Source organism: Tympanuchus pallidicinctus, unplaced genomic scaffold (genome assembly GCF_026119805.1).
Source record: "Tympanuchus pallidicinctus isolate F22 unplaced genomic scaffold, pur_lepc_1.0 scaffold34, whole genome shotgun sequence".
In the NCBI taxonomy this organism is placed as follows: Eukaryota; Metazoa; Chordata; class Aves; order Galliformes; family Phasianidae; genus Tympanuchus; species Tympanuchus pallidicinctus.
The window spans coordinates 58601-85479 of NW_026294752.1; the positions used below are offsets into that span (position 1 = coordinate 58601).

At 39.9% G+C, this 26879-nt stretch overlaps 1 protein-coding gene across 2 annotated transcripts in view; it reads right to left on the reverse strand.

Moving 5' to 3' along the window:
• AMPH (amphiphysin) overlaps window positions 1-26879 on the reverse strand; it is a 103102-nt gene continuing 76223 nt past the window's right edge. The window contains exons 13-22 of one of the 2 annotated variants that reach the window (XM_052698970.1): window positions 24100-24123; window positions 22558-22581; window positions 19923-19955; window positions 18531-18581; window positions 16178-16294; window positions 10816-10872; window positions 6614-6763; window positions 5364-5621; window positions 3632-3733; window positions 1-1060 (exon numbers count right to left, since the gene is read on the reverse strand). In XM_052698970.1, the coding sequence (XP_052554930.1) occupies window positions 953-1060; window positions 3632-3733; window positions 5364-5621; window positions 6614-6763; window positions 10816-10872; window positions 16178-16294; window positions 18531-18581; window positions 19923-19955; window positions 22558-22581; window positions 24100-24123 (924 nt within the window). In that variant the 3' untranslated portion in view covers window positions 1-952. The remainder of the gene's footprint in view (window positions 1061-3631; window positions 3734-5363; window positions 5622-6613; window positions 6764-10815; window positions 10873-16177; window positions 16295-18530; window positions 18582-19922; window positions 19956-22557; window positions 22582-24099; window positions 24124-26879) is intronic. The other variant, XM_052698971.1, reaches the window with a different exon arrangement.

Here is a 26879-nt window from a genome sequence, read left to right on the forward strand (position 1 = left end):
ATAAATACTTATTGTGAAAATATGTTTATTTCTCAGAGATTAATTTTGTTGTGTTTTTTTTTTTTTTTTTTTATTCAGCCAATTAAATAAAAAACTATAGATGAGCATCATAACAGTTCCCCTTCCAGATTATCTCACTGTAACTACTGCAGCTGGAAGAGGAAACCGAGCCATGCCTTCTCAAAGGTTTAGCAGCTTTGAAAATGATGTTATTCATCATCTCAGAATGAAAAATTCACATTACTAACACGGATACTGTTCAGTGTTTTGGCAATGGAGCAGCTAGTTTTGCTTTGGAACAAAACTGTTTCCTGTAATGCCAGACAGTGAGAGAGCAATGCATGTACCGATGACACTACACAGTCAAAGAACTACCATGAAATTGTTAAAATGCATATATACCCATATGCACTTATATATACACATCCAAGTTCCTGTGTGTATATACTATGCATGTCCAAAAGTAACACTGAAAAACGTTGCAGCAGTTAATTATCTTTTTTAAACACATGAAACTTATAATAGTTTGACCTCATTACTACAGGATTACTAATTAAATTTTCTGCAGTGCAACTCAATACAATACACTTAGTGCAGAGAAGTTAAGGTTTTGGTATCAAGGAGGCTAATTTTGGATTTCATGGGAAAAGACCAAATACAGGATCACCATAGCTCTGACAAAGCACAAACAAACCTGTTGCCACGTACATGTGAACAAATAAAGGACATTTCTGTTTTTATTTGATTTTTTTTTTCACGCACTGCTTCAGAAGTTGCTAGCTTAACTGTTTGCACTCATGCTCATTTTGATATGCTTCAGCAATCTTTGTCTGGCACCAATCTGTAAACCATTAACAGCCTGAACTACAAAAAAAGTGGGCTCCTGTGTTTCAAAGAGGTGAAGAACCCACTGACCGAGCTTCAAACCACATTCGTGTGCCTGTGAGAAGAACTATTCCAGGTGGCGTGTGAAGTTCTCTGGGAAAAGTCCTTTATAACTGTTTGCATCTCTGTACTGAAGCCACTCAGATTCCTTAATGCCTGTCAACCAGCCAGCCTCCTGAAAGAGAAAAGACAGAGCATCCTCAGTGTCAGCTCTCTCCCATTTCTTTGTACATACTCCAAGCTCAGAGAAGTTTTAGAGCCATACGGCTAAAAGAAGTGGTGATTTGTTACACAGCATACTCTGATTTTGCACAGACTGTTTTCTCTGTTCTGCCATGGTTTTGTGAGACTGTGAGCACATTAGATGGCCTTTAACCCACCTAACCTCCAACTGAACTGAAAATTGGATAATCAGCCTCTGGAGTCATCCAGTGTCACAGCAAATCTGCATTTGTGCAAATGCGTGTGGAGATGTTTTCAAAGTTCTCACAGCAGTATTGGGATACTTACACAGTAAGAGCATAGCAGTGTGCTAGAATCGTTACAGAATGCCTCAGATGAGGGGAAAAAAATCAATGTTTTCATCTGATTATTTTTTTTTTTCTGAGAGTTCTTCTCTCTCATTCCTGTACTGACAGTCAGAAGAAATAACAGTTCTTGTTTTCTCTGCCATCATAATTTCTAGAAACTAAAAGTCAGTTGATATTCAACTACCTTCTTCAAAAATTCTTGGAAACTTTAGCCTAAGCCAGATCTTGACATGCAACACTGCAATCCAAACCCTCAGCAGCACCATCAATCAAAAGGAAGATTTCTTATTGGAAAGTATTGGGTTCTCTTGAGTGCTATCCATTTCACCTGGAATAAAATCCATTCAGTATTTTTTGCAGTGATCAGCCTGTTTTCATCTCACCAAATGACTCTGTGCTTTGTTCCTTTTAAGAACAGGAGTCAGAGTAAAGTGATGATTAACAGGGAATTTCTAATGCTGATTCATTATTATTCTACTGAAAGTGCAAAAAGAGATGGAGTAACTGGCAGCACGTTTTTGAAGCTCACCTTTTGGAAAACCTGAGACAGAGGAACTGAAGTTTTCTACTATGGACAGAGTAGATTCTACTCAGGACTGAAGTTTTAATGGATAATAACTTCAACTCAATAATTATGGAAAAAAATTGAAGTCACTGGGTGGGATTGGTTGGCTTTGAACAGGGAGCACAGGCTGACAGCACCAGCCATATCAGAATGATGGTTTTTAGACAGATCAGTTTTGCAGGACAAAAAAAGAACCAAGATCAAATACTCTCTGTAAATCAGCAAAGTATCTGGTAAAAGAGAAAAATTAAGTTTTATGGTGATGTTAAACACAAAGGGCAAATATGCACTGAGTAATAAAGATGTGAGCAGAATGATCTCAGCAACACGAATACATGGAGCTTTATTTTCTCCATCACTGCACACGATTTACTCCAATTAATGCTAATGGGCTTTTTGGATGCACACCACAAGAGAAAAATAATCAATGGATTCACCAAGTAAAGGTTATATATATTTAATACAAAACATTATAAGAAAAAATAACTGAAGACAACCTGTTTTTATATCCTTAAAGTAGGTTCTGCAAATACTGACAATAAAATCAGTTGAGCAGCCCAAGAGGTGTCACGCAGCACAGTTTGAATAAGAGAATCTGTCCCTACAAAAATAATGAAGTGTCCTAGTGAAAAGGAAAATAAAAATAATCTTTTATTCAGAAACAGTAATAAAAAGGAATCAAAAACCAAAACAATTACTTGTCTCTTGTATTAAGAGAGAGTTCAGCTTAGATAATGAACAGTTTCTGGCTCTCCAAATATGCACTAGACAGTGTCTGGGCATATTTTAAGAAATGCTCTTCGTTCAGAGCAGAGCACCTGCTATCTCACTGTGCAGGATTCAGACCCCAGCCTCCCAGCCCCTTGTTCACTGGGATATTTTTCATCAACACTTGCTGCCACTGCAGCCACGAAGTGGCTCTTACTAATTGTACAAGGCGGTCTTAAAGGAGTAGTCAAAAATTAATTCACTTGACTGCAAATCAATATAGCATGTGGAATTAAGTTGTTTAAAAATCAACCTGAAACACGCTGTTAAAACAAAATAAAGTATCTTAAATGACATTGAGCTGTTGGGTTCTTGCATCAAAGACAAAGTGGTTGCTGGTGCAGCTCAAGAGCACTGCTGTGTGAGGCTCAGGTTCCAAGAGGCACACAGGACATGTAGGAACACCTCTGTGCCATTTGGCTGCAGGACAGAACTGTTTGTGCGCAGTCTCAGTGCTCTCTCTGGGCAAATGTATATTTCTCCAGATCTCCATGTAAAACTGAACATGTGGGGAATATACGATTAATTCTGACCCAGTGTTACAACAAAATGATAGAAGGATGCACAATTTGTAAGCCATCTTCTGTATTAAGCCTACATATGTATGTAAGCCTGTATAAAACTCACTACAAAGTAACATAAAAGTGCCTAGAAAAATGTACTGAAGTTGGATCCTGTTGGCAGTACATACCTGGGACTTTAGCTTAGTTAACTGTGCTGTTTGGTCACAAATTAAATCAAGTAAAAGGGCAAAATAAGAATGTTGGTGTTTTCTAACAGTAAAGAAGTTTTGAATCAACATTTCAAATTAACTATAAGCAGTGAGAAGAAGACCGAGACAAAGGGAAACATTAACAAAAGAAATAAATAATCATGTTGTTACCTGATCAGCTGTGGTCTCAGAAGGAATTACTAGTACAATATCCCCTCGTTTTAAATTAAGCTCATCACTGTTAGCTGCCTCAAAATCATGCAGAACTTCAACCTAAAGGAAGTACCAAATATATAGAAATGATCAAAACAGAGACATTGTGAAAAAAGAAAAAATGTACTCTTTCACTTGTTTCTTTATGGAAATATATGGCCATAAATACGTACATTCAAGTTGTTAATGTTCACATCAAAGTTTCTACTTATAGCTTATGAAACAGGTACAGCTTCAGTAAATCTTCCTGAAACTACTGAAAGAAACCAAACATCCTTTCCCAAGGTTGCAGAATCCCACAGGTGCTGCCTTTTGGACAAGTCCTGTTACATTATTCCTACCGTGCAAGGAAGTTGCTTTCATTTCCTACTATCATTACTAGACCTGGGGAGAGGGATGGCAGGATTTTGCTAATAAGCTTGGAAAAGAATCACAGGAAATGTTATTTCAGACCCTTGCTTATGCTGTCTGCTAGATACTATTATTGGTGTAAACATCCCTGGAAATTAGAGCGAGGGTACAACACCAGTTTCAATATAAGATAAAAGAAGTTAATAATGGGAACCATAACTCCTGTTTGTCCTGGAAAGAACTCCCATTTACTGGCAGATAGGAATGCCAAAAATATCTCTCTTTCAAAGAGGTGATTATTAAAACATTTGTGGAGTTAGTACACTGTCGTGAACAGATCAGTGTAACTAAATAGCTCTTCCTCCTGTAGAGAGATACTATCCTAGTTTTCTCAAAGGCACACACAGTTCCATGGTAACTCTGCAATAATGAAATAACACAGCATCGAGAACCAGATGGCAGTCATATATTCTGCCACTTTTTATTTATGTTTGACTCAAGGAAGCGTGACAAAAAACAGAAGATGAACTGTGGCAGCAGGGCTGCACCAAAACTGCACAATACCAGTCACTGTAACCTTAACGTTATTCTCACTGTTTGCTGAAAATCTCAACCAATGAAACTGGATCAGAAAGAATGGCATATTTATGGACTGCCATGGGACTAATTAGTCTGAAGTATGCAAATTATAGTAGGAAGCATATAAAGTTCATCTATCCTCGAGGAGCATTTCTCCCGCTCATCGATTCTGAAGTGAAAAGAACCTTGTGAACCAGGAATCTCTGTGGGTCTTACTAGCCAAGGAGAGGATTTCCCACAAGCTTCATTAAACTTTTCTGTCTGAATACCCTGTTTGTAAGTATAGTAATACTAAGGACATAAAATGACACTTCAACTTCATTACAGAGGATTGTTGAAGTCCCATAGATTTCAATAGGGCTGGAACTTCCTCTACAGATTCTCAGGCCAGAAAAATGCCTTTTTGGTATTGGTAGCAAATGATCGTATGATATTGCTGTCTAAATTGCTGGCAGTGGAATTTTACTTAAAAGATTCACTGTCAGTACTGATTTGTCGAGATGAAAGGAGACCTCTAATGATTCTTACAGCTACAGAGGGATGTAACCAACAAAATCCAAATGCAGAAAATACATTTCTCAAAATTCATGTATGGAGAAAAAACAACCTAAGGTTGGGTGAGTGTACACGCATGCAAACATATGGCTGTGAAACTAGGCGTCCTTTGGCCTCAAGAAACCATCGTCATGACTCAATTTTCAGACACATCCACAGAAGCTAGATGTGAAAAGATGTCTAAAAGAAAAACAAACAAGCAGACCTTAAAGAGAAAGCCCGGTGGCATGTCAGAAGCTGTGTCTCCTGCTGATGAAGGCTGATCTCGAGAAGGTGCAGTCTGGATTTCTTCAGCTGGTTTCTGCTCACTTCCAACTTGGGAAGTTTCACTGTCAGTGCCCTGAGTGCCCATCTCTGCTGCAGCATCTTTGGACTCGTTCATGATCACATCATGTTCTTCTCCTTCCCCTTCATTGTTCGATGCTGGCTCTATTACGACTGAAGGGATGCTGCTGACCTTTTCCTAGGAAAAGAAATAAAATACAACAAAAGCACCACAAGAGTATTTCGTACTTTATTTCAAGATGAAAAACATGTTTCTTTACTTCTGCTGAAGGTCGGATTCTTGCATCAAGACAGAGAACAATAATTGTGCAGAAAAGTAAAAGTTCTAAGAGCTTAGAGGAACACAAGGTGCAAAAGCAGAAGTGACCTGGACCTCTTTCAGGGCTGTCCCAGTGTCCAGGTGTGAAATCCATCATACACTAGAGCACCTTCAGGACTGAGGGAAATTGTTGCCTAGAGCCATGGGACACACTACTGTACAAGACTTACTATGGGATGTTTAAGGGAGAAACCAAAAGCAGTGGGTGGATTGAGGTGATTTGGGGAGGAACAAGTGTGGGACAACAAAGGCACAGATAACAGCATAAATGGGCTGCTTGCATGTAAGTAGTGGATAGTTCAAATGAATATCTGGCCACGTCCTGCACCTGATGAGTGTGGTCTGTCCTATCTTCTCATTAAGTTGCTTGCTAATTCTTTTCCAGGGTGAGGGCTGTCTTTTGTTCTTGCCCGTGTGTGCACTAGGGTCAGATCATGGATTGGAGGCCTGTGTGCCCATCTGCCAGCTACATGAGAGATCCAGGTGCCAGCCACTGGAGACATTCAGGTGAGCGGACTTGAGCGACATCAGCATATATATACAAATATATATATTCTCACTAGTAGATCTCTACCCTGCTCAGCCAGAGAGGAGAACATCATGAGGCTTCTGGTAATGCTTGTGTTTGTGTGAGAACCCTGTGTGCCTGTCTATGACTTCCACGGCTGTCTGTGTATGCACAAATATCATGTCTGTGTGTGCTCTGTGTGTGCATCATCTGAGAATACATGCTCATCCTCACTGCTTGTTGGACCCTGGGGGCATGGAGCTGCATCAGCCTTGCCTGTACTGGGAGCTGCTGGACCTGGCTGGATTCCTCTAATGCTCCCCCACACAACAACATGAGGTACCTGAGAAACATCACCCTCCTTTTCTTCTCCCTGAGGTTTGTCACCTTCAGCAGCAGCCTCCTGTTCAGTGGGAGCAGCACCCTCACCAGCTCCTGCTGCCACCACCACACTGTCTTCCGCTGCCACCGCCCCATCTGCAGCACTCACCACCTGCAGAATAAAAGGAGAAACCTTTCAGGACACGAGCTGTGAATATCAGCTGGAGATATCCTGTATTCTGTGATCTCCTTAGTTGCTGCCGGCCCCTGGCTTTGGTTTCACTGGGGTTTCTCCTGACCCAAGGGGGAAAGCAGCACTGGAAGCTGCCATCCTATACCTGAAGCACCATGTAGGGAGCACAGGGGTAGGCTTGCACAACAAAGCTGATTTACAGGCAGGAGAGGGACATTTACAAAACCTTCCTGTGAACACGCAGTAGAGTTTCAGATGGGCATTGCTAGTGCAGGAAAAATTTCTCAAGGCTCATGTGTTTTCATTGTCTCTTCTTTCTCACAACGGGCTCCATCCACTGCTCTCTGTAACAGTTATGGGACTGCATTCTCAGGGCTGATTTGCCTCCAAGCTGTTCGGTGTGAGAAATTCCCTGCAGGTTCAAGGTGAGTTGAAGCTTGGCAAACTGTCCCGAGGTCCACTGTGCTACATGAAGTCTGATCTTAGGAACAGGCTACAAGTCTTCTCCAGCTGCTGTCTCCAATCTCTAGACCTGGACTGCCTTCAAGAGCATTGCCTTAGTTAGACTCCTTTTGAACAGAGATGTGCAACTTGGGCTATATTAGCTGAAGCAAATATTACTCTACAGCTAGATAAAGGTTAGAAATATTCAGATGTCATCAGGTATTAGAAAATGTTAGCCTATAGCTAGGCCAATTTAAAAAAAGAAAGAAACGTAAATAAAGACCCAAGCAGATTTGATATGACTGAATAATTCGTCATTAGTCTGTGTTGAAAAGTCAGTATGCATTTTATTTCAGTTATTGAAAGGTGGATAGAAGAGTACCTTCCTAAAGGCCATTGTTAAATCCTTCCTCCAGCAGAGACAATTTATGTATCACCCTAACATTTGTGTTGGTATACACTGGTATTTGTTTACAGTGATATACTTGAGTTTATTGTAGATTAATCCTAAGGCTTGGATGGTGAAGGTAAATAAAAAACCCACGTTCTGTCAATTCAATTTACTTCAGGAAGTTTTTAACACTAAAGAAAAGCTATTTTCTAGGTACCAATGTCAAGCTAAGTTTAGCAGAAATTCAGCTAACAGCCTGATGCTCTGTTTTCTAGTTTGATTTTCCACCTATGAATGAGACTAATGCAGCTATCTGAGCTCAACTTGAACTGCCTGCATTTGTTCACGATCATTCTTCAGTCATTTTGTTTTAGCTATATCTACCCCTAGTGACTGATATTATCTGATGTGATAAATAAATTCTTCTGCAGTCCTTGAAAGCAGAAAATACTCCAGTGTTTTGCAGCAATCACTGGAGAAATTTTAGCTTCAACTAAAAATTCTGCTAGGGAAGGATGCTCTGTCACAAACAGAAGTAATATCAAAAGACATGGATGAATGTTGACAATTTCTCCTGTGACTTGTAAGGCATGCAAATCTGTCTCACAGAGTATTACCAATTTAGCAATCTTGACCCAGGCTAGTATTCAAATAAATGGTGGATGTGAAAGCCTTGGAAGAGACCAGTATGAAAGAAGGGGAACAGAATGCATATCAGATTGATTTTATAACATGTGCTTCTAACAGCATGCTGCAGAAATTGATCTTGCTGTCTGTTGTGATTAGGATCAACATTTGTTTTCTACTTATTGGATTTGTATGGCCAATTTTCTTTTACTGCAGAGGAGAATTGTAATTTACATGAGTCAGCTCTCAAACAGTCAGCACTGAAAGGGTGATGCTCTCAACAGCTGTAGCCGTAACTCACTGCATGTACAACGCATTCACATATGCAGAACTGGGTATTTCCTGTGTCTTAGAAATCCAAACCAAAGCAAGATAGGTAATTAAAAAATGACTTTTACAAAAGCATGTGTCCTAGTGCTGAATGAATCTCACTATTAGTATCAAATATCTTTGATTAAGAAGAAGAAAAAAAAACTAAACTAAAAAGAGGGAGGCTCAATTCCACTGAAATCAGAACAGCAAGAATCCCACACCCAGGTACAGCGGGCCACGTGCTTGCAGGTATTTCCTGTCTTCGTTTTGAGAACCTGTTTTCTGTAACATTACACAGACTAAGAGTATCCTAAACTAGCTATCTACAGAAGTGTTACTGAAATTTGCACAGCCACGCAGAAGAAGAAACGAGGGTCATCCACTATAATGAAGGCCGTGATAAAAGAGCCACACGACTTTTAGTTGCAGTAAAAGTGAATGCTTCTTTACCCAGGATGCAGCTGGTTGGATTATCCTCTAATTAACACCACTGTCAGCTCAGTGCAATGCCACAGATTCAGCAGCAGCAAGAGTGAGGCCATGAAGAGGAGGAGAGCTACCAAGTCTGCAGTTGGAGGTCTGGGAGGAGCTCACTGAGCTCTCCCTGTGTTCCAGAGCTGAAGATCTTGCTCCACGGCTTGATTTAGAAAAAGACTGGGTAATTTTTATGACAGTTAGTCATAATTATAGCTAAGCCATCTAATATAAGATCAAGAACTAATTATCATGCTTTAGTGAGCACACCAATTGCTTGAAAAGTCTTGGAAGGCTTTTGGAGTAATACTGAAGAACTGCTTACGAACGTTGCATCAGAAGGACAGTCCTCCACTGGAACCAGGATATCATCTTAGCAAACAGCTTGATCCCTGACAGCATCTCTTCTGCATTCAGTAATACTGCCCCTCTAAACAGGTTTAACTTACCAGATAAAAGTTACTTTGTGAGGGCACGTTGTTTGGAAAGCAGAGGAAAGATGCATTTCAAAGGCTTAGCCTTTGTGCTCAGGGGTTAGCAAGGCGTTCCTTGGCCCAGACTTGGTAGTGATAAAACAATGCTAGAGAAGCAGTGCAACTCATTTGCAGCACATCAACACCTGTAGCTATAGAAACTGGGTTTGATCTACCTCTCCCATCCTGTAAATTCTATTTAGTATAATTCCCCTGGCTTCTACACAGCAGGCTGTTGAGGAGTACGGCACCAGTGAGGTAGGGCTACGGGTCACAGCAAGAAAGCAGCCCATGGCAGTGGGACCTCATCCTGGCTCAGCCATGCTGCCCAGCAGGGACAGCTGCTGGCTGCAAATCTTACTTCCCTGCAACACGGGGTACCCTGGGTAGCCACAGAGCATGGACATATCCCGGATTGCAGAAGGGCTGATGCCTGTTTACATCAGTGTAACAAACCCAAGCTTGGACAGCTGAGCCTACCATGAAACCAAAACGAGCAGAACACAGTTTATAATCTGTTTGTATATGTTGTGGCACTAAGAGAAATAACATAATCAAACAGTTGGTCAGCTCTTTGATACAGATTCTAAGCAATTATCAATGAGGAGTAACAATTTCTTTCTCATTCCCTACTTCTCTTCCTGCGTTTAATATGTAGCTCTTCTTCCTGTGCTGCTCTCCATGCCCACTTGAAAACATTACAGTTTCAATTCTGTACAAAAGGATTCATAGTGTCTTGCTTTACATAAGCAAAACACAACCATACAACCCTTAGATTTCAACATGCCCACCTAAAGAGAAATTAAGTATGTCACCGAGTTTTTCAGTTGCTTTGTCATTTACCCAATTCAATGCCAGATTTGTATTTTAGAAAATGAACTTGTAGCATGATTATTTTCAGCTGTGCTAGGAGAAACAAATGATGAATCAAAATTCCTTTTCTTTTTTTAGAGATGTTTAGAGGAAGGCTAGACAAACAAATTCAAGGAAAATGTAAAAGCTACTGTGAATCTACGCAGCATATTCTCTCTTTACCACAAATATCAATTGAAACAGCATTATGCCACTTTCTGTTCATGGATCTGTATTGTTTTCTGTCCCAAAATATTTATCAGTCTGTACTGCTGCAACAGGCAGTTTCTAAGGTAGGTCTTGCAGTGAATGAGAAATGTTCTGGTACCACAGCTGGGTCACAGTCATATTGTATTGTCTGCATATTGATAACATGCAAATAACATATATATATTTTTGCCATGCTCCTCTTGAAGATATTAAGGCAAAACCATATTCCTGAGGCTGTTCATATGTACCTCGCTCTCTTTCTCAGCAATTCCAGTTGTCTCCTTATCCCCTGCCCCGATACTCTCCTGTATAAAGAGGAAATATGGTCATCATCTTACTCATGCTGAGGGAATGACTGCAGAGAAATTGGCATTAATCAAGCTTAGTGGAAGAATGGCATGTATGGGATGCAATGAAATGAATGGTGGGAACTAAATGGGATAATACAGAGTGAGTGGAAAGATTCTCGCTGCTATATATCTGAAATAAAAGTAGCTATAAGATAAAAACAGAACAAAACAAGAACACAGCAAAAATCCACGAGAAATAAAGCCTGTTAATTATATAATGATCACCACACTGGAAGTGCTAATGTCAATTTTATTTACTTTTGCTATCAGTATTCTCATAATAGCAGCAAACTGGATGAATTTTTTTATTAAGCAACAATCCAGAACACTGCTGACCTTACAGTTTTTTTCCAGCTACCTCAAATTTCTCCCACCCAAGACTCAGAATGTTTCCATCATAACCTGCTGCTGCCCCTGTAACTCACCAGTTTCCAGGAAAACTTTCTAAAACACTTCTTCCACACACGTTGGGCTGAAACACATTTAAGGGGATTGTTCAAAGAGGTGGGTCACAAGGTTCATCAGTTTCTGCAGAATCACTTTTCTCTAGGTCCATACTCAGTTGTACATGCACTGGGTGCCTGACATTTAAAACATTAGACATGTGTCAGTGGCTTTCTAAATCTGGCACCCACGAAGATGTTCAAGGGATCAATTGCTCTGAACAGTAATGGGCTCACCCCAAACAGCACTTTTGTAGCACAGATGATATCTAACACAAGGTCCTTTTCTACAGAAGCTGTAAAACTGCATGAGTTCCAGGTTTTGGAAGAGGAAAAAACGTACAATCTCCTAAATTCTGTGGCACAGTTGTGCCCTCGCTGGTTTCCAATTCTACTGCAGCATTTTGGGATTCAGTCAGCAACGTCCCTTCTGCTTGAGCTTGGATTCAGTTTTGGCTATTGCTCAGCCTAGATCAAGAGGTTCAGGTCTAGTTTAGGTCAACAAACAGTCAAAATGGCTGTAATTCATGTCTCGTTTGGAACACTTAGAAGTGCTTTTCTCTTCTGTTCAGTCTTGGCTTCCTGCAGATTGCAGGATATTTCTAAAGATGCTTTTCAAAGGAAAAGTAAATCTAAGCCCCCTTATAGAAATCTCTTTCTCTAATAAATGTTGAGGCTGCTGTGCCAACATGCATATGTCAGGTTTTTCAAAAGCCCTGTTAGGGTGAAGTCAAGTCATGCAAATCTATTTGAGTGCAGGTAGATCAGATTGCCATCTTTAGCAATTGTGATCAGGCCTCAAGTGCTCAGTCTCCAACTCACTGCCTCCACACACCTGCCACACCAAAATTCCTACAAGTTTCATCTGAAATGCTTGCATGTTATTTTGTTTAATAGAAGGATGCTGAGTTATAGCCAAACTTCACATCACTCATGTGTTTTCTAATCTAATCTTCCTGCAGTCACCTCATAAGACCCAGACATGTCCAGATGCCAGAGCAAAGCATTTGCTGACAGCAGTGTTACCATGGAAACCCCTCATAGCTTTACCCTGTTAAAATTGCAGTGTTACATAACCTTTTCTTTCATATATATAGGATTAATTCTTCTTTCAAGCTGCCAAACCGTGCTGTGAAGACCTGATTTTTACATTAATTTTAAAAGAGACTGTAGAGGGTCTTAAACAGAAAAAAATCCCACGAGCTTCAACTGCAAAATATAATTATTTCTTACTCTAGCAAAGCATGCATGCTTGCTACAGCATATTGCTCTTTTTTTTTTTTTTTAACGGGAGATGTAAACAAATATTTCTATTGCCTCATAAAAGCTATGTGTCTAATGGCAATGGCAAGTTGGTACACAAACCCTTTTCTGACTTTCAATATTAAAAAGTGCTGAATTTCTTCAATAAGCTGCATTTAGAAGTCAATTTGCCTTCAGAAACAAGCACTGTTCTATGTCAGGAATGTGTTTGTCCCTACCCTTCTCTTATCAGTAACCTGGAAACTCTCTCCCATAAGAATTCCATCAACCAAGCTTACAGCTTGGGCCTCTTTACAAAATTTGATGCATTCATACATGTACTTTTAAATGAGGGCTCTTTTCAAGCATCACTGGAAGCAGATTTTTGGGGGAAAGAGAAAGGTAAGGAGAGTTGGCTTTACTTCTTAAGGATTATTTTGTATTAGTAAAATTAGCAGCACTGATCTTTTGATTAGTTAGGAGTTGGGATGGTAAGGATGACCGACTTTTAGAAGGGAAGCACGGTAGTGCAATTCTTATTTTTATGCCACATGAGGCGTAAACGTAAGTAAATAGGATTACTGAAATAATGCCTAAGTAATGCTGCAATTCCACAAACAGAGTGCAATCTGCTTCTGCTGACTTAGAACAGAACACTATTCTACATCAGTTCTCTCCCATTTTTGAAAGAAATATTTTATCTTTAAGTGGCCTCATACTCCAACGCTATACCTGTGCTTGGCTCCATGCTCAGCTTTCAGACACAGCTGATCACTCTTCTAGATCTGAACATTTTAAAACTGCTCTCCCAGATTATATTATCTGCAATTTGGGTGCCATGGATTGTACCTACGGTGGGATTCAACCATAATTAGACATCTCTAAGCTGAAGGCTCTTTCTTGGCCTCTGTCATTGTTCAGTGTCTGAGAGAGCTTCCAGCTGTAGTTTCATATGTGCCTACACACAGCTTTGAAAATCACTGTGTTTAGCTGAGTGCCTGACTGATTTAATGAGAAAATATTAAAATCCAGGCAAGAATCAGACCCAAAGCACAAAAAGGTTCTTTCCAAACCAATGAGCATACTGGAAGTCAAAAAAGCTGATCTCTGAGTAATGCTGTGAACTCTGGGTGCAATATTTCACAGACAGGAGAACGAAATAACAAGACTTCCTATGATTTCTCTTTGTTCTGTACACCTGTCATCTTTGCCTGACTGTGAAAAATTGATGTGGTGAGAGGGATGTTATTATTTGAAACTGAAATCAATCAGTGGTTAATAAACTGCATCTTTTAGACTGCATCCTTTGGATTTTATATACTATGGAAATAAGGAAACAAAACAGTTTCTGTGGGCAAAAGTCCATGCAAGGACTTTTTACCATGGTTCACTTCAGCTTTTCTGGTGCACGTGGTGATTCTGTTCCTTTAACTGTGAAAAATTTTGTTCCCTGCAACCAAAATAAGAATCAATGGTTGTCAGCATCTAATAGAAATTTTATTTGTTCTGTGACACCGATGGATCAAGACAAGAACATGTAATAAGATTCCATGCAGCAATTAAGATGAGCCCTTGGAATGAAGTGTTTGGCAATACACTTCAGGCAGATTATGAAACTGTAAATAACAGAACCCAAAACTCCTGAGCAGGGAATTGTACCCTATTCTCTGGCCTATCCTCTCCTCAGTTTAAATGAAAGCCCTATCAGAAAATTTACTCAAAGCTCCTGCAACGGCTAATGAATGCCATACATTCTACGAATGAATGTGGTTTGACAGTAAATTCACCACAGAACAATTGTGCTGATTAGGGGCTGTCACCACAGACTTGAAATTACTAAAATCAATAAAGGATTCCTATCAGAAAGATATTAATATTTCACCACTCCACTTTTAAGTAACTCATCACTCGTAAAGTGAATGAATGCTGAACTGCTGCTGAGAAATGACATGCTTGCCTATTTTGCAACTCAGTGAAATTTCCTTAGCTTTGATCACAGTTGCTGTTAATCCTGATGTTCAGGACTCTCCTTTGCAAGTCCTGGAAAGCAATTCCTGAAATAATAGCCCCTCAGAGCCAAATGAAGAATAATTCTACTTCTGAATTTTTAAGAAATCAACACTGAGCTTATTTTCCTAGACATCTCTTCCAAATTGGTAAAGACAACTTTGTATTCTAAAGCTAACAAAAAAATGAAAATAAACCTAGTCAGAACTGCCTAACTTCTATTTAACGCCTATGATCTTCTTCCTGGATTGCCACTGACTTGCCCATCTCTCACACTGTCTTTCTCTCCCTGCTCCCAATAGCTCTGCAGCCATTTGGAGCATGAAAGAACATGGACTGAGAATGCCTCAGTGATGGTCAGGCAGCAAAAGGGGTCACAGGACAGGGCCAGTGACACAGTGAGTGACAGGACCAGACAGGATGAGTGGTGCTGCACCCCAGCCTGCCATCTAATTAGCACCTCAGACACTGAAGATTTTAGAACTCTGTCTTAGTACAAGAAAAGGAATCAGCTTTCTTTTAGAAAAAAATATTTCCATCACAATTTTTCTTTCCTTCATTAAATCCTTGCAGAAAAAACAGACTCAAACCATACAGAAACAACCTTTTAAGCTTCTTTGATATCCGTTCTTCACTTTATTTACTGCCACTCAGTAGAGTGAGTACCAGAAGAGACCTCCTGACCAATGACTGATGTCCCATCCTTTCTCTACTCACCATCCTTTCTTTCTTCTTTATTCCAAACCAACAAATGTACTCTGTCTAGCCGTGAAGGATTTCTGACAACAGTCTGTTGGAACAATGTGCTTCAGATAGACAGTTTCATTGTTTGCTTTACTATAGAGTTGACAAGTTATTACAGTGATTTATACCAACTCAAAAGAAAACACTCATAGGGGAAAAGCCTGATTCACATTTGATACCAGTTTTTAATCCAGTGACACAGTTGGAAGTATCCAGGCAAACTCATCTATCTGTCTTTGAGAAGTTCTTTAAACTACAGCTGTGCTCCAGAGCCTTCTGCTGAAGACAGTTTGTGTGGTATCATGAGTGGCTTTTGCACTGGTCCAACACCACCAGCAAACAACCAACCTGACACGGGTTGAGTAGAGCTTCAGACCATTTCCAAGCCACTCCTCGCTTCTGTCTGTATGCTTTCCTAATGCTGTTCCCCTCTGTTAATAGATGTCGCAGTCAGGCTTGCGGTGCCTGAGCCATTGCCCCTAGCAGGAATGTGAAACACAATCAGCTCCACAGAAAGATCCATGCAATGCTATTTATCTGCATATCTGATAAGCCTTTTGTTGATGCTCTTCACTGACCTCTGACTGCCTGTAAGACCATTCAGGTGAACTTCCAGCTAAAATGCCAGTCTTAAAAGCAATGACATTTTGGGACCAACAGGAGCAAATGTTGCTGGAGAGGCATGCTGTGACACAGCTGGATGCTGACAAAACCAGCCATAATGAGGGACGGAGAGGATGGCTGAAATACAGCAGGCACATTTACTGTGATGAGAGATGGCTCAGATGAGGCTGGGAGATGGACATGGGGGACAGATCACTCACCACAGCCTGTTCTGTTGGCTCATCTGGCTCAGCAGGGATGGCCTCCTTTTCCACAACAGCAGCAGCAGGGGTTTCCTCGACCCTGAGTTCCCCAGGTGGAGCTTCTTCAGCCTCAGTCTTTTGTTTTATTGATTTTTAAGTAAACAGTGGAAAATTTGTTGAGGAGCACATGATGGTGGGGAGGGAAAAAGGGAATGGGAGCTCTGCCTGGCATTACAGTGCTGCTGCACTCCTAGCAGACTCAGTGCCAATGGCTTTGCCAGGAAGAGGACAGCCTTACATTACTAATTAACATCTACAGAGCATCTTCATTCTCAGTGTCCTGTACATAAACTAAGTCAGTCCTACATCCCTCCCTTGCAAGGAAAGGGAGTGCTAGCTTCCTGAGTTACTGAAAGCAGCAGCAGAAATGGGGGAGAAGTAATCAGTTTGCTCAGAAATGCTCTGGAAAGTGAGGGCAAAGTGAGGAGTGTCCCAAATTATGATTTCAAATATGATTTTTTAGAATTATCCCCTATCCCCCTAATTCCATTAGTTCTCAGACAAAAAGATCCCTTCTCTGTTGAAAGTAAGAAACATTTTGCAGACTGTTTTCACATAGGCAAGTAGTAACTGCATGAATTCTGACAATGAAAATCATAGTATTATAGAATGGTTTGAATTGGAAGGAACCTTAAAGACCATCCAGTTCTAATCCCCCTGCTATGGACCACCCATTAGATCAGGATGTTCAGGACCCAGAGGCATTCAGAGCTTCTCTGGGCAGCCTGTTCCAGTACCTCACCACCTTCTGAGTAAAAAAAAGTCATCCCTAGTTTCTTTTTAATGCTTATTTCATCCTGAGATCTCAATCACCTACAAAAAATCACCTACATTTATCAGCCATGCTTCTGGAATTCCCACCCTCTAACATTCAGGCCTATGCTTATTCTTTAGGAAGTGTATGTAGTAAACACCATCAGTCCCGCAAGATGTTTGGTCCCGTAGCAAAATAGCTCCCAGCAAAAGTACTATTTCTGCTCGGGGCAAAAACTTGCAAACACATGCACAACTAAAGGAGAGAGCTGCAAGCTGTGCTCAGCGTATTCCATTTATAAAGATGGCTGACTCAACCAGATAAAATAACCCCAGTAGATTAATTTGCCATGAACAAATTGCTCAGCATAATATGAACCTCAAAAGCTATCCAGCTGCTTTGCAGTTGATAAGATGCAGCTGGTTAGATGGTCTTCTGTAATAAAGAGACATCTTCCATGAAATTCTTAAAAATACTAAAATCTTCTCCCTGATATTTTTCAGAAAACAACAACAAAACAAAATCAAACAGAAAAACCCACCACCAAAACAAAACATAACCTTTCAATTCTTTCCTCATATATTTCTTTAGCAGGCTTATTTTTAATGAGGCATAGAGAAGTCTGCCTAAGCACCACCTTCAGGATTTGGCAAAGAATAAAGAAACATTCATTATATTATACCACACTGTGCAGAAGTCTGTCTTGTGTGACAATACCAGTTCCATGGAATTTCACAAAGAAAAAACATGATTGTAATGAGAAACAAAAGACAGATTTATCCCAGGAAAGATGGCTAATGAGTTTCCTGGGGCTTAATACTGGAAGAAACTTTGAGGCTTAAAATCAGAGGTAACATGTTACAATGCAGATTGCACTGATGTGCTTTGAGTCACTTATGGACAAGCAGTCTTTAGACTACTTGCCACATTTGAACTACAAATAAAAATACTCAAAATGCTCTCACAGTATTCAGTAACCGAAGTCTCATTAAAAAATAGTATCACTCTTCTGCTCTTCAGTGACGGCAGCGTTCACCCAGCAGTGCTGCCACTCCATATCCTTAATTCAGGCTAACTGAGGACAGCAAGAGGAACTAAGAAACCACCAAAGTATGATCACTTTCAACAATACTCCCACCCCTTCAAAGATGGTACCTACTAAAATGTGGAAGATAGATAAAGCTGCAGTAATATTAGAGGTATGCATACCGACATTACACGTGAGCACTTCCTTGCTGTACACTGGACCACAGTACTCATTCTTGCTGCTTCTTAAGTGCAATAAATAAGCAAACTGACTGTTCCTTAAAAATTGAAACTATCTAGGGCATCCTGTTTTTCCTTTTTTGCAGTGCTATCCTTGTGAAAGACTTTCAGAAAGTAAAGGTTTACAGCTCAATGGTATACCCACCTATTCTTTCAGGTCAAGATTTAATGAATTAGAGGATGGAAAACACCCATGTTTTTGTACGAAGGAGCAAGCACTTTTCTACAAAGAATAAAACAGTACCCTTTTTTTTTAACACATTTAGAAAGGAAGCAAAATCCACCACTTACCAGAGTCTCTGTCACATTCTCATTTGACTGCGCTGTAAATGCTGCCGTATCCTACATATAGAAAATAAAAACAACGACATGGGATGTATCTAGTAAAGACCTGATTTTTTATGGCTTACTCAGGCATAACCATCAGTAACTGAGCTCAGATGGAAAAACGATAATCTAAATAGGTATGAATATCAACATTAAAGACCTTCTTTTTTCAAACGAGTTCCACGATTCTAAAATGTTTTAAGTTATTCAAATCAGTGAAGAATCCTTCGCTGAATACAAGCAAATTGCAAGGACTTTGCTTCAGGCACACTGCAGTTCTAAACAGCAAATGCCAGAGTTTTATTTTGCCAGACTGCACGTGCATGGGGAGTGCACCAGCTCTAAGTTACTTACACATCCTCTGGATTCTGGGCTTTTATTTGAATAGTGCATATACTGCTAAGTAGAGATGTGAAGCTTTATATGCATTCATAAGGCACAGAAGCTGAGAACAGATTTTCCAACGTCTTATTCAGAAACAATTCATTTGGAAGATGCTTTTGTTTGTTCCTACTGTGAGGGTGGGAAGGATCAGATTTTTGTTTCACTCCCAGGTGAACACTTTCCCTTAGAGAAAGTGGTGGCAGCTTTATATTTTAGCCCTTGTGTCTGAATACTTTACTAATGTAAAAGGCCTGTAGCAAAATCAACAAGCACTAAAGACTCATTTTCAGCCTTGCAGACACCCAGCTTTTTTTGTGTGCAAATCTCAAAAATGGTGTGCAGAGCATGCTGTGGGTAAGCCAGTCTCTGAAAGGCTGCTGGAATTTAAGAAGGCCCCACATTATCTGCATTATCACTTGGGATGGGGACCCTGGTATTTGAGAGCATAAACGTGTACTGCGCTGCTGCAGTGCCTTGTGCAGATTCTCAGCATTATGACAGCAGTAAATAAACAGTTCAGATTTAATTCCCAGACTAAAACGTCCTCTAAAACAAAATTGCAGAACCAAATAAAACTCATTTCACAAATACATGAATACATAGAGTCACTGAACAGGTGTGAAAGCTATGAGGAAGCCATGCTTTACAGGATTTTGATTGTTAGAAAAATCCCAAAATGAGAGTAACAAAAATACTAAGCCAGTTCTTTCACATAGTAAATAAGACAGTCCTGCTAAGCTAGTGGGAGTTTTCCAATTAAATTCAGTTAGGCCAAGAGGGCCAAGAACATTAGCAACCTTTTAGGAACATCCAGGAAGACTTTTTGAGGGCAGACAAGTTCAGGATTTGTGTCAGCATGACATTATTGTGCATCTGGTCTGCAGAACAGAGTTCTCAAAACTGGGCAGCCAGTCTTAACCTCTTCCCAACAAAAAAGAAAAAAAAACCTCTCAAAACTTGCTTGTTTCTTACCTGTGCAAATCCATTAAATGCCGTGCTGGATGCCTAAGTAGAAGTGAAGATCAGAACAAGTTATCGTTTGTTTACTAAACGAGAACATGGATAAAACATTCCTATTTGCAAAATAAAAACAGGCCAGACATAAAACAAAATAAATAAATAACAAAAGGAAGGGCAAGGCAGAAAGATACTTGATGACAGTGCTATTCAATAACAGATTTCACAGGCTTAAAGAGAACACCAAAACGAATAAAAAAGCGGAGCGGCTTAAGTATTTTTATAAAAAGAAAAAAGACTGGAGATGCATTTAAAATTATACATATAAAGTACAAAAGCTGTGAGACACCGTGTGCCTTCACAGTGTGAAGCTTCATTCACCTTTTTGAGATGCATTTTTGTCAGCCTGCTTCATTACACGGCTGAAGGGCACCACACTACACAGTTGCGTGACAATTTTTTGAACAAGAATTGCAAGGGCTTAGGAGGGGTAGCAGGAAACACACAGATGGATTGGTTTTAAACGACAAGGTTATGCATGACCTAAGGAACTCTTTGTCTAGACTAGGCTACACACTGGGGTAGGTACCTCTTCTTTATCAGCCTCAATTTCTTGGTACAACAATCCATATCTCCGGTTAGCAATTTCATCTTCAGATAAATCTGAGTTGTTGGTCTCATTGTCTTTAGGACTAGTTGAACTCTCGGTGCTAGCATTTCGGGAATTTCCCATTTGAAACAGAGCCAAGGGTCTAACTATCTCATTGCTAAATCCAGCATTGCCAACACTTGCCTGCTCCCCAGGCAAACCTTGTTTTATTGGTTCCTCCTGAATTTTATTGCTTGTGCTTACACTTACTTCTCCCCAGATGTTATCAGTCCCTCCCAGGTCCTGTGTAGACCACTTATCACTAATGCCTAACCAAGCATTTTCCATGTTACCTTCCTCTGAGTCTTGCTGCTTGGGGAAAAAGGGCCAATTGTCCAGTCCATTGGCTTGGCCATCTGACATATTAGAAAACCCCCAGGAATCGTTAGTAACTGTTGGATCCCAGTTTGCCAGCCAGGGGTCTGTTTCCAAGGTTTCAGGAACACCACTGCTATGAGGATGCTCTTCAGTGGCTGCTGCTGCTGCCCTACCTGTCATTTGGTCTTCTCTATTATCTAGGCAAGGATTACCACAGATTGTGCTAGCAGCATGAGGTGTTTTGGGCATCAATTCTTGTGGGCACTCTTTGTCAGCAGCAGCTTGACTTTCATTGGTAGCACTACCATTTGGGAGAATGCTGATGCTACTGTCTTCAGCTTCTTTACCAGACTCTTCTGCAGTGAATAATTCAGCATCGCAAAGAATGTTCCCAGTATTTGTATGGTTCTTTTCTGCGTGGTCAGTGACCATCACATTTATACCCTCTGTGGATGTATTCTGTCCAGTAACATTGTCAGCTTGGTTTAGGCCATCCTCAAATATTGTTTCATGGTCCTGATTCCAGATAGCAAAGACTCTCTCAGGTTCATTGCCAGTGCTTTCTGTAGTTTTACTGCTGTCCACTACTACTTTGTTCCCATCTTCCAACCCTGTGCTCAGTAATGGTTTTTCTGAATTTGTCTCCTCAATGACATTTACTCCTTTGAATTCTTTTTCCCTAGGGATTTCTAGATTATCAACACTAGCTCTTCCAGCTTCCCCACTGCTCACTTCCAACTCTACCTCAGTGCTGACTTCTGAAGTTTCACACTCTGCCTTAGCTAAGCATTTAGGAAGCTCTGCCTCATTATTTCCTTCCATATCACCACCTCGCTCTTCCATTTCCTCTGTACCTTCTACCTCTGTGTAGTTAACAGCTCCATTCTCTACCTTTTCACTTGGCTTGACACCTGCCCACAGAGATTCTTCTTCCTCATGCTTTTCCTCTTCCTTTTGCACATCACATGGGAGGGGTTTATCCAGTAAGCTATCGGTTCCCAGGACGGGTGTCTCAAAACCAGTTATGTTCTCTAAACGCTGACTGTTTGCCACATCTTCCCATGGGACATTCTTAGCATCCAACAGGTGCTCCAGCGAAGTCCTCTGGTTTTCATTTTCTGAAGCAGACCCTGGTGCAGCATCCTCCTGCTGACCTACAGCAGGCCAAACACTAGCAGGTAGAGTACCCATGGATTCGCTTGAGGTTTGCTCTGCCCCAGGGAAAAGCAAAGAACCACCTGTAGTAATTTTCTGGCTGACACTGGGTGTGCTAACATCTAGGCCCCAGTTGAGTGAACCTAGATCAGTTTGGGATCTGTTAACATCTTCTGATGACCCACTGTTTGGGATTTCCTCCATGACCAGGTTACACAGGGAAAGACTTTTTGAAGAATCAGGCTTTAAGCAGACAGAAAAGCAAAGAAAAAACACAAGATGAAAAAGATAAAGGCGGACTTGATGAGAAAACACAAGATTTATATTTTACTAGAGCAATTTTAATCTAAAGAATGAAAGTGACTAAATTAAGCAGTTAAAGGAAAAGCTATGTGGCTTGCAACATTTGGAGGCAGTAGATTGCAATCTAGAAGAGCAGCACTGATAGAACAAAAAACTATATATTAAATCACATTGATTAAAGCATGCATATAGAGCAGTTGCAATGTTGGGTGGAAGTTTGCTTACCGGCTGCACCAATTCACTTGTTGTCTGTATAGAAAAAAAACATTTAAAACACAGAAAACAAGAATACATTTTTTGTTGCTGTTGTTACTCAAGCAGCAGTTCATTAATTATCTGTTCTCTAATTAGCAGCAGTTACCAAACTGGCGTAGGGAAGCAGCAAAGAGTTCTTTCCTGCCCCTCCAGTGAAGGTAAAGACAGACTCCTGAATTTAAGCCTTCTAACCACCAGACTACATTAGAAAAGAAGTTCTACAGATACACTGAAGATTTATCACACCTTGCCTTCCTGTGACTCACTGACTTTTTTATCACAGGTACCCTCAATAGAAAGGAGGAATCATTCCATTGGACAGTGAAGAAAGAAGGAGGCAACACCAGTGGTGTCAGTGGACAGCTTTGATACTCCATCACTGTGCCATGAAGAAGCATTTATAGCCTCACACACACTATGGGATCAAACCAGACAGCCAGCTAACTACACCACCACTCTGAAGAAATACAGATACTGCAAGGAAGATCAACAACTATTCTGCATTCAAAATTATGAGAAAAACTGTAAAGGTTGAAGCCTTAGCTTCAAATATTGAGCTGTGAAGCTTTATAGTTCCTTGTTTGGTTTTAACTAGAGGAAATAGGAAAATAATTATAATGTAGAATATATATATAATATTAACTATAAGTAGTCAAGTAAACTATAAGTAAACTATACGTAAGCTATAAGTAAACCTGTGAAAGGAAGAAATTGACAGAGATATGTAATATTAATTTAAAGTTATACATTTGAAACACTTCTGGGTTATTTTAGCTGGTCTAGATTTTGGCAACCTTGAAATTTTGGTTAGACTGCACACATGACTCTTTTCTTCAGACTTCTTTTAAACCATCCCAATAGAAAGAGATGAGCACTTAATACACATCACATCTGCTGTATGTTCACAAGATAGTGCTGCAAATCTGAATGCATGAGAAGCATCCACAGATTTCTGTGCTACATGAGTTTGCAAAAAGTCAAAAAAGGGTCCTTAAGGCTTTCTGTCAAGTCAACCCAACTATTTTCATGACACAAAGGCAAAAGAAAGCTCACAAAAATTATCTGTTTTCTTCCTGCAGATTATTGTATTTGATGAGGCACCAGGAGGTGGAAGGAAGTATTTCTGCAGTTTCCTAAAGCAGCAGCAACTCCAGTCCACTGTATGCAAACTATGAAAAGAACAAGTCAAATTCTCTCTTCACTCCCAAACTGTGAAAAAACAGTTTTCCATTGGGTTAAAATCCTAGTGGTTAAAGGAACTACGTCTTCAGATAATTAAGAGAGGTAGCTAGCATACAGTCCTACACCCTAAAAACTATATAAGAATTTTGTTAGTCTAGATTTCAAACATGATTTAGGTTTTGCAGACCAAGCAACAGCGATTCTTTTTTTCTGCCTGTTTTAATAGATCCCAGGTGGCTTCATATACTTTAAAGTACTCGTTACAGTCTGTAAACTCTTTATCAGATGCACAAAAACATCCCAGTTCACAATGATAAATGTCAGTCTTACCGTCCACAGGTCCCATGGCAATGTCTGAAAAAAGGAAAAGAAAAAAGATGCTTAGAAAAATGCTGCTCATATATATTCTGTGTTTGATATGCTACATAAATAACGTGAGAGAAGAACATATAAATACACTTATCTATAATATATATATTTTATATTTGAGTGCACGTTTGCAGAATATGATTTTTGGTTAAGTAGGATGAGCAGTATGTGATGGATTGTGGTATTCTCCACTTCAAAGCAGTAGTTGTTTTCCAGTGGAAAAAACCTCATTCCATTGGGTATTTGAATAATAAATACATTCTGAACTGGTGGTTCTGTATGATGCTCAACAGGTGCAGGAGTGCCCGCAAGGTGTAAGCTTTAAGAAGATTTCATAGGTCAGCATTTTTAGGCAGTAAAGGAAACATTCTGCTATCCACTGAGAACAACTTATTCAAGTTCTTATATTCAAACACAAGGAAGGAAAACTGCATACTTTTTGGGGAGAGAAAACAAGAGTATTGATCAATGTTTTCATTTTCTTGTCCAGTCTGTTAAATATTCAGTATTAATGACTTTTCAACAGAAGAGCTGAATGGACAGATGAAAGCAGAAAACAGGCATCAGGTCTGTTTTTGAATGGTCTGAGATACTTTGAAACACATCTATTACATTTACATCTAAGTTAAAGTCCATGAAAGATAAAAACTAGTGATATTCATGAAATAAAATGTAAAATTGTTCCTGAAACATTTCCATGTGTTAAATGTCACATCTAACACTCGTTAAGAGAAAGGATTGCTGCATATACCTTGTTTTCTTGACTGTTTTTTTTAATGACTACAGATTGGCTCTCTGAACAACCTCTGCTTTCACTTTCACAAATAAAGGACACAGTAATAAATCATTACTCAGATTTACAACAAATTAACATCAACATCCATTTCTCGTTCAGTTTAAGTCCAGGTGTGTGCTTCCTCTGTGTTGATGTAATTCATAAGTGTACCTGCTTACTCTGGCATAACCTTGTGAGATGAACATTCAAACTTCAAGGCAAAAGAATAGCTCTTTTCTGATAGCCTTAACTGTTGCAAACCCCAGACATCCTACTGACTCTCAGGGAAGGAAACTGCTCATTTTCATTTCTTCACTTTTCTTTCAGTGCTCTCAAGACAAGAGGGAGGGAATATACTGAAGGAAAGGTGAAACAGACCATAGCTAGCAAAAGGAGGTGAGTGTCAGCCACGTTTAGAAAGGACACTTCTGAGGCATTCATAGAACCAGAAAGCAGTGAGGAAGGGCAGGCTAAGGCTCTCTCACTGTGATCTGATCACAGTAGCAGAGTAGTGGAGGGAAGTAGTTAAATGATCAATAGGGAAGTCAAGCCTGCCCTCCAAAGGCATCATGGCACAGACAACTCCTGCCTTCAGTTCACTGCTTCAGCACAGTTTTCTGAAGGGAAAATAACCACAAATGAGGTAAAACCAGCACACATATAGAAAGAACACTCCAGGCTGACTTTATCTCCCTGCACAGGGGTCTCCAAACAGTGCAGTCACAGACGTCAATCTGCCTGTGATCCCACTGCAATGATGCTGTCATATCCAGTGGGACTGAAACTAGATGGTAGGGCTATCCTCTCCTTGTTAAGGATGTGGTGCTCTGACTCATCCATGCATGCTTGTGGTTGTTAACCACTTTTTCTCATGTGTGTTTGTTGAAATGAAAGGTGAAAGAAGAGATGGAAGGTGCTCAGTGAATGCCTCCTGTGTACCCAGATGAAATCTTGTAATGTACTTTTCCACATTTAATTACATTCAGTATTTCAAGGCACAGATGAACTTAATGTAATTTTTTTTTTCATTAAAACAATAAACTGCAATCTCTATAGTATGATGTCAAGACAAACTGCCACAACAGTTAATTTTCTGGGAGGTTTAATTATTCCACTGCTCTCATCAGGTTTATTCAAGATAAGCTGAAATGGCAGAGTTAGCAAAGGCAAAGCTAGAATTTTCAGTCACTGCTGAGTACCAAGAGATCATGTTCTTTCTTTTCTTGTTTCCAGAAAACAAGAAAAATAACAAGATGCACAAAGCCTCTATTATAACTAAATACAGCAAAGAACAATGAGAAACTTCCATTGATGTTTGGAGTGCTGACAGAGCACTGTTTTTCTAACAGTGCATAACCCATGGGAGATCAGTACAGATCTCATTATATAACTAGGACTGTATACCAAATAAGAAATTAATTAACCGAGATCAAGGGCTTCCTCAGCCTTAAAGCTCCTTGTCTGCTCACTCCTTTCCTAGTGCTGCATTACTGAACAGCTTATTAGTCTTCTCATGTCTTGCAGTACAAGCTGGGTTAGTGATAGCCACAGGGATAATAGGTTTTGCTAACAGTGTGTTAATATTGCTTCCTTGTATGTGTACAACGCAGAGCTCCAGCTCTGCTGGCCAGGGAAACTGCCATAATATCAGCCCTAAGGATAGTGATTGTGAGTTCTAGATCTTAAAATAGCAGATGCCAGGTGCTTTAGGGCAAATCAAAGCAACTTTCATATGTGCTTCTTCTTCTTTTTCTTTTTTTCTTTTTTTGTATTGCAGAGAGAAACTACCATGGCAAGTATTATTGTAGAACACATAATTCTTTAACACAGCATCCTTCACTGGAACACGCTATTTCATTCTTTCACTTTCCATGAGATTAGGTCTGAAATAGATTTATGGAAGCAAAACACTCAGATCATATCCCTTGTTTGGTAAAACTTGGTAAAGAAACTCCATCACAGCAAG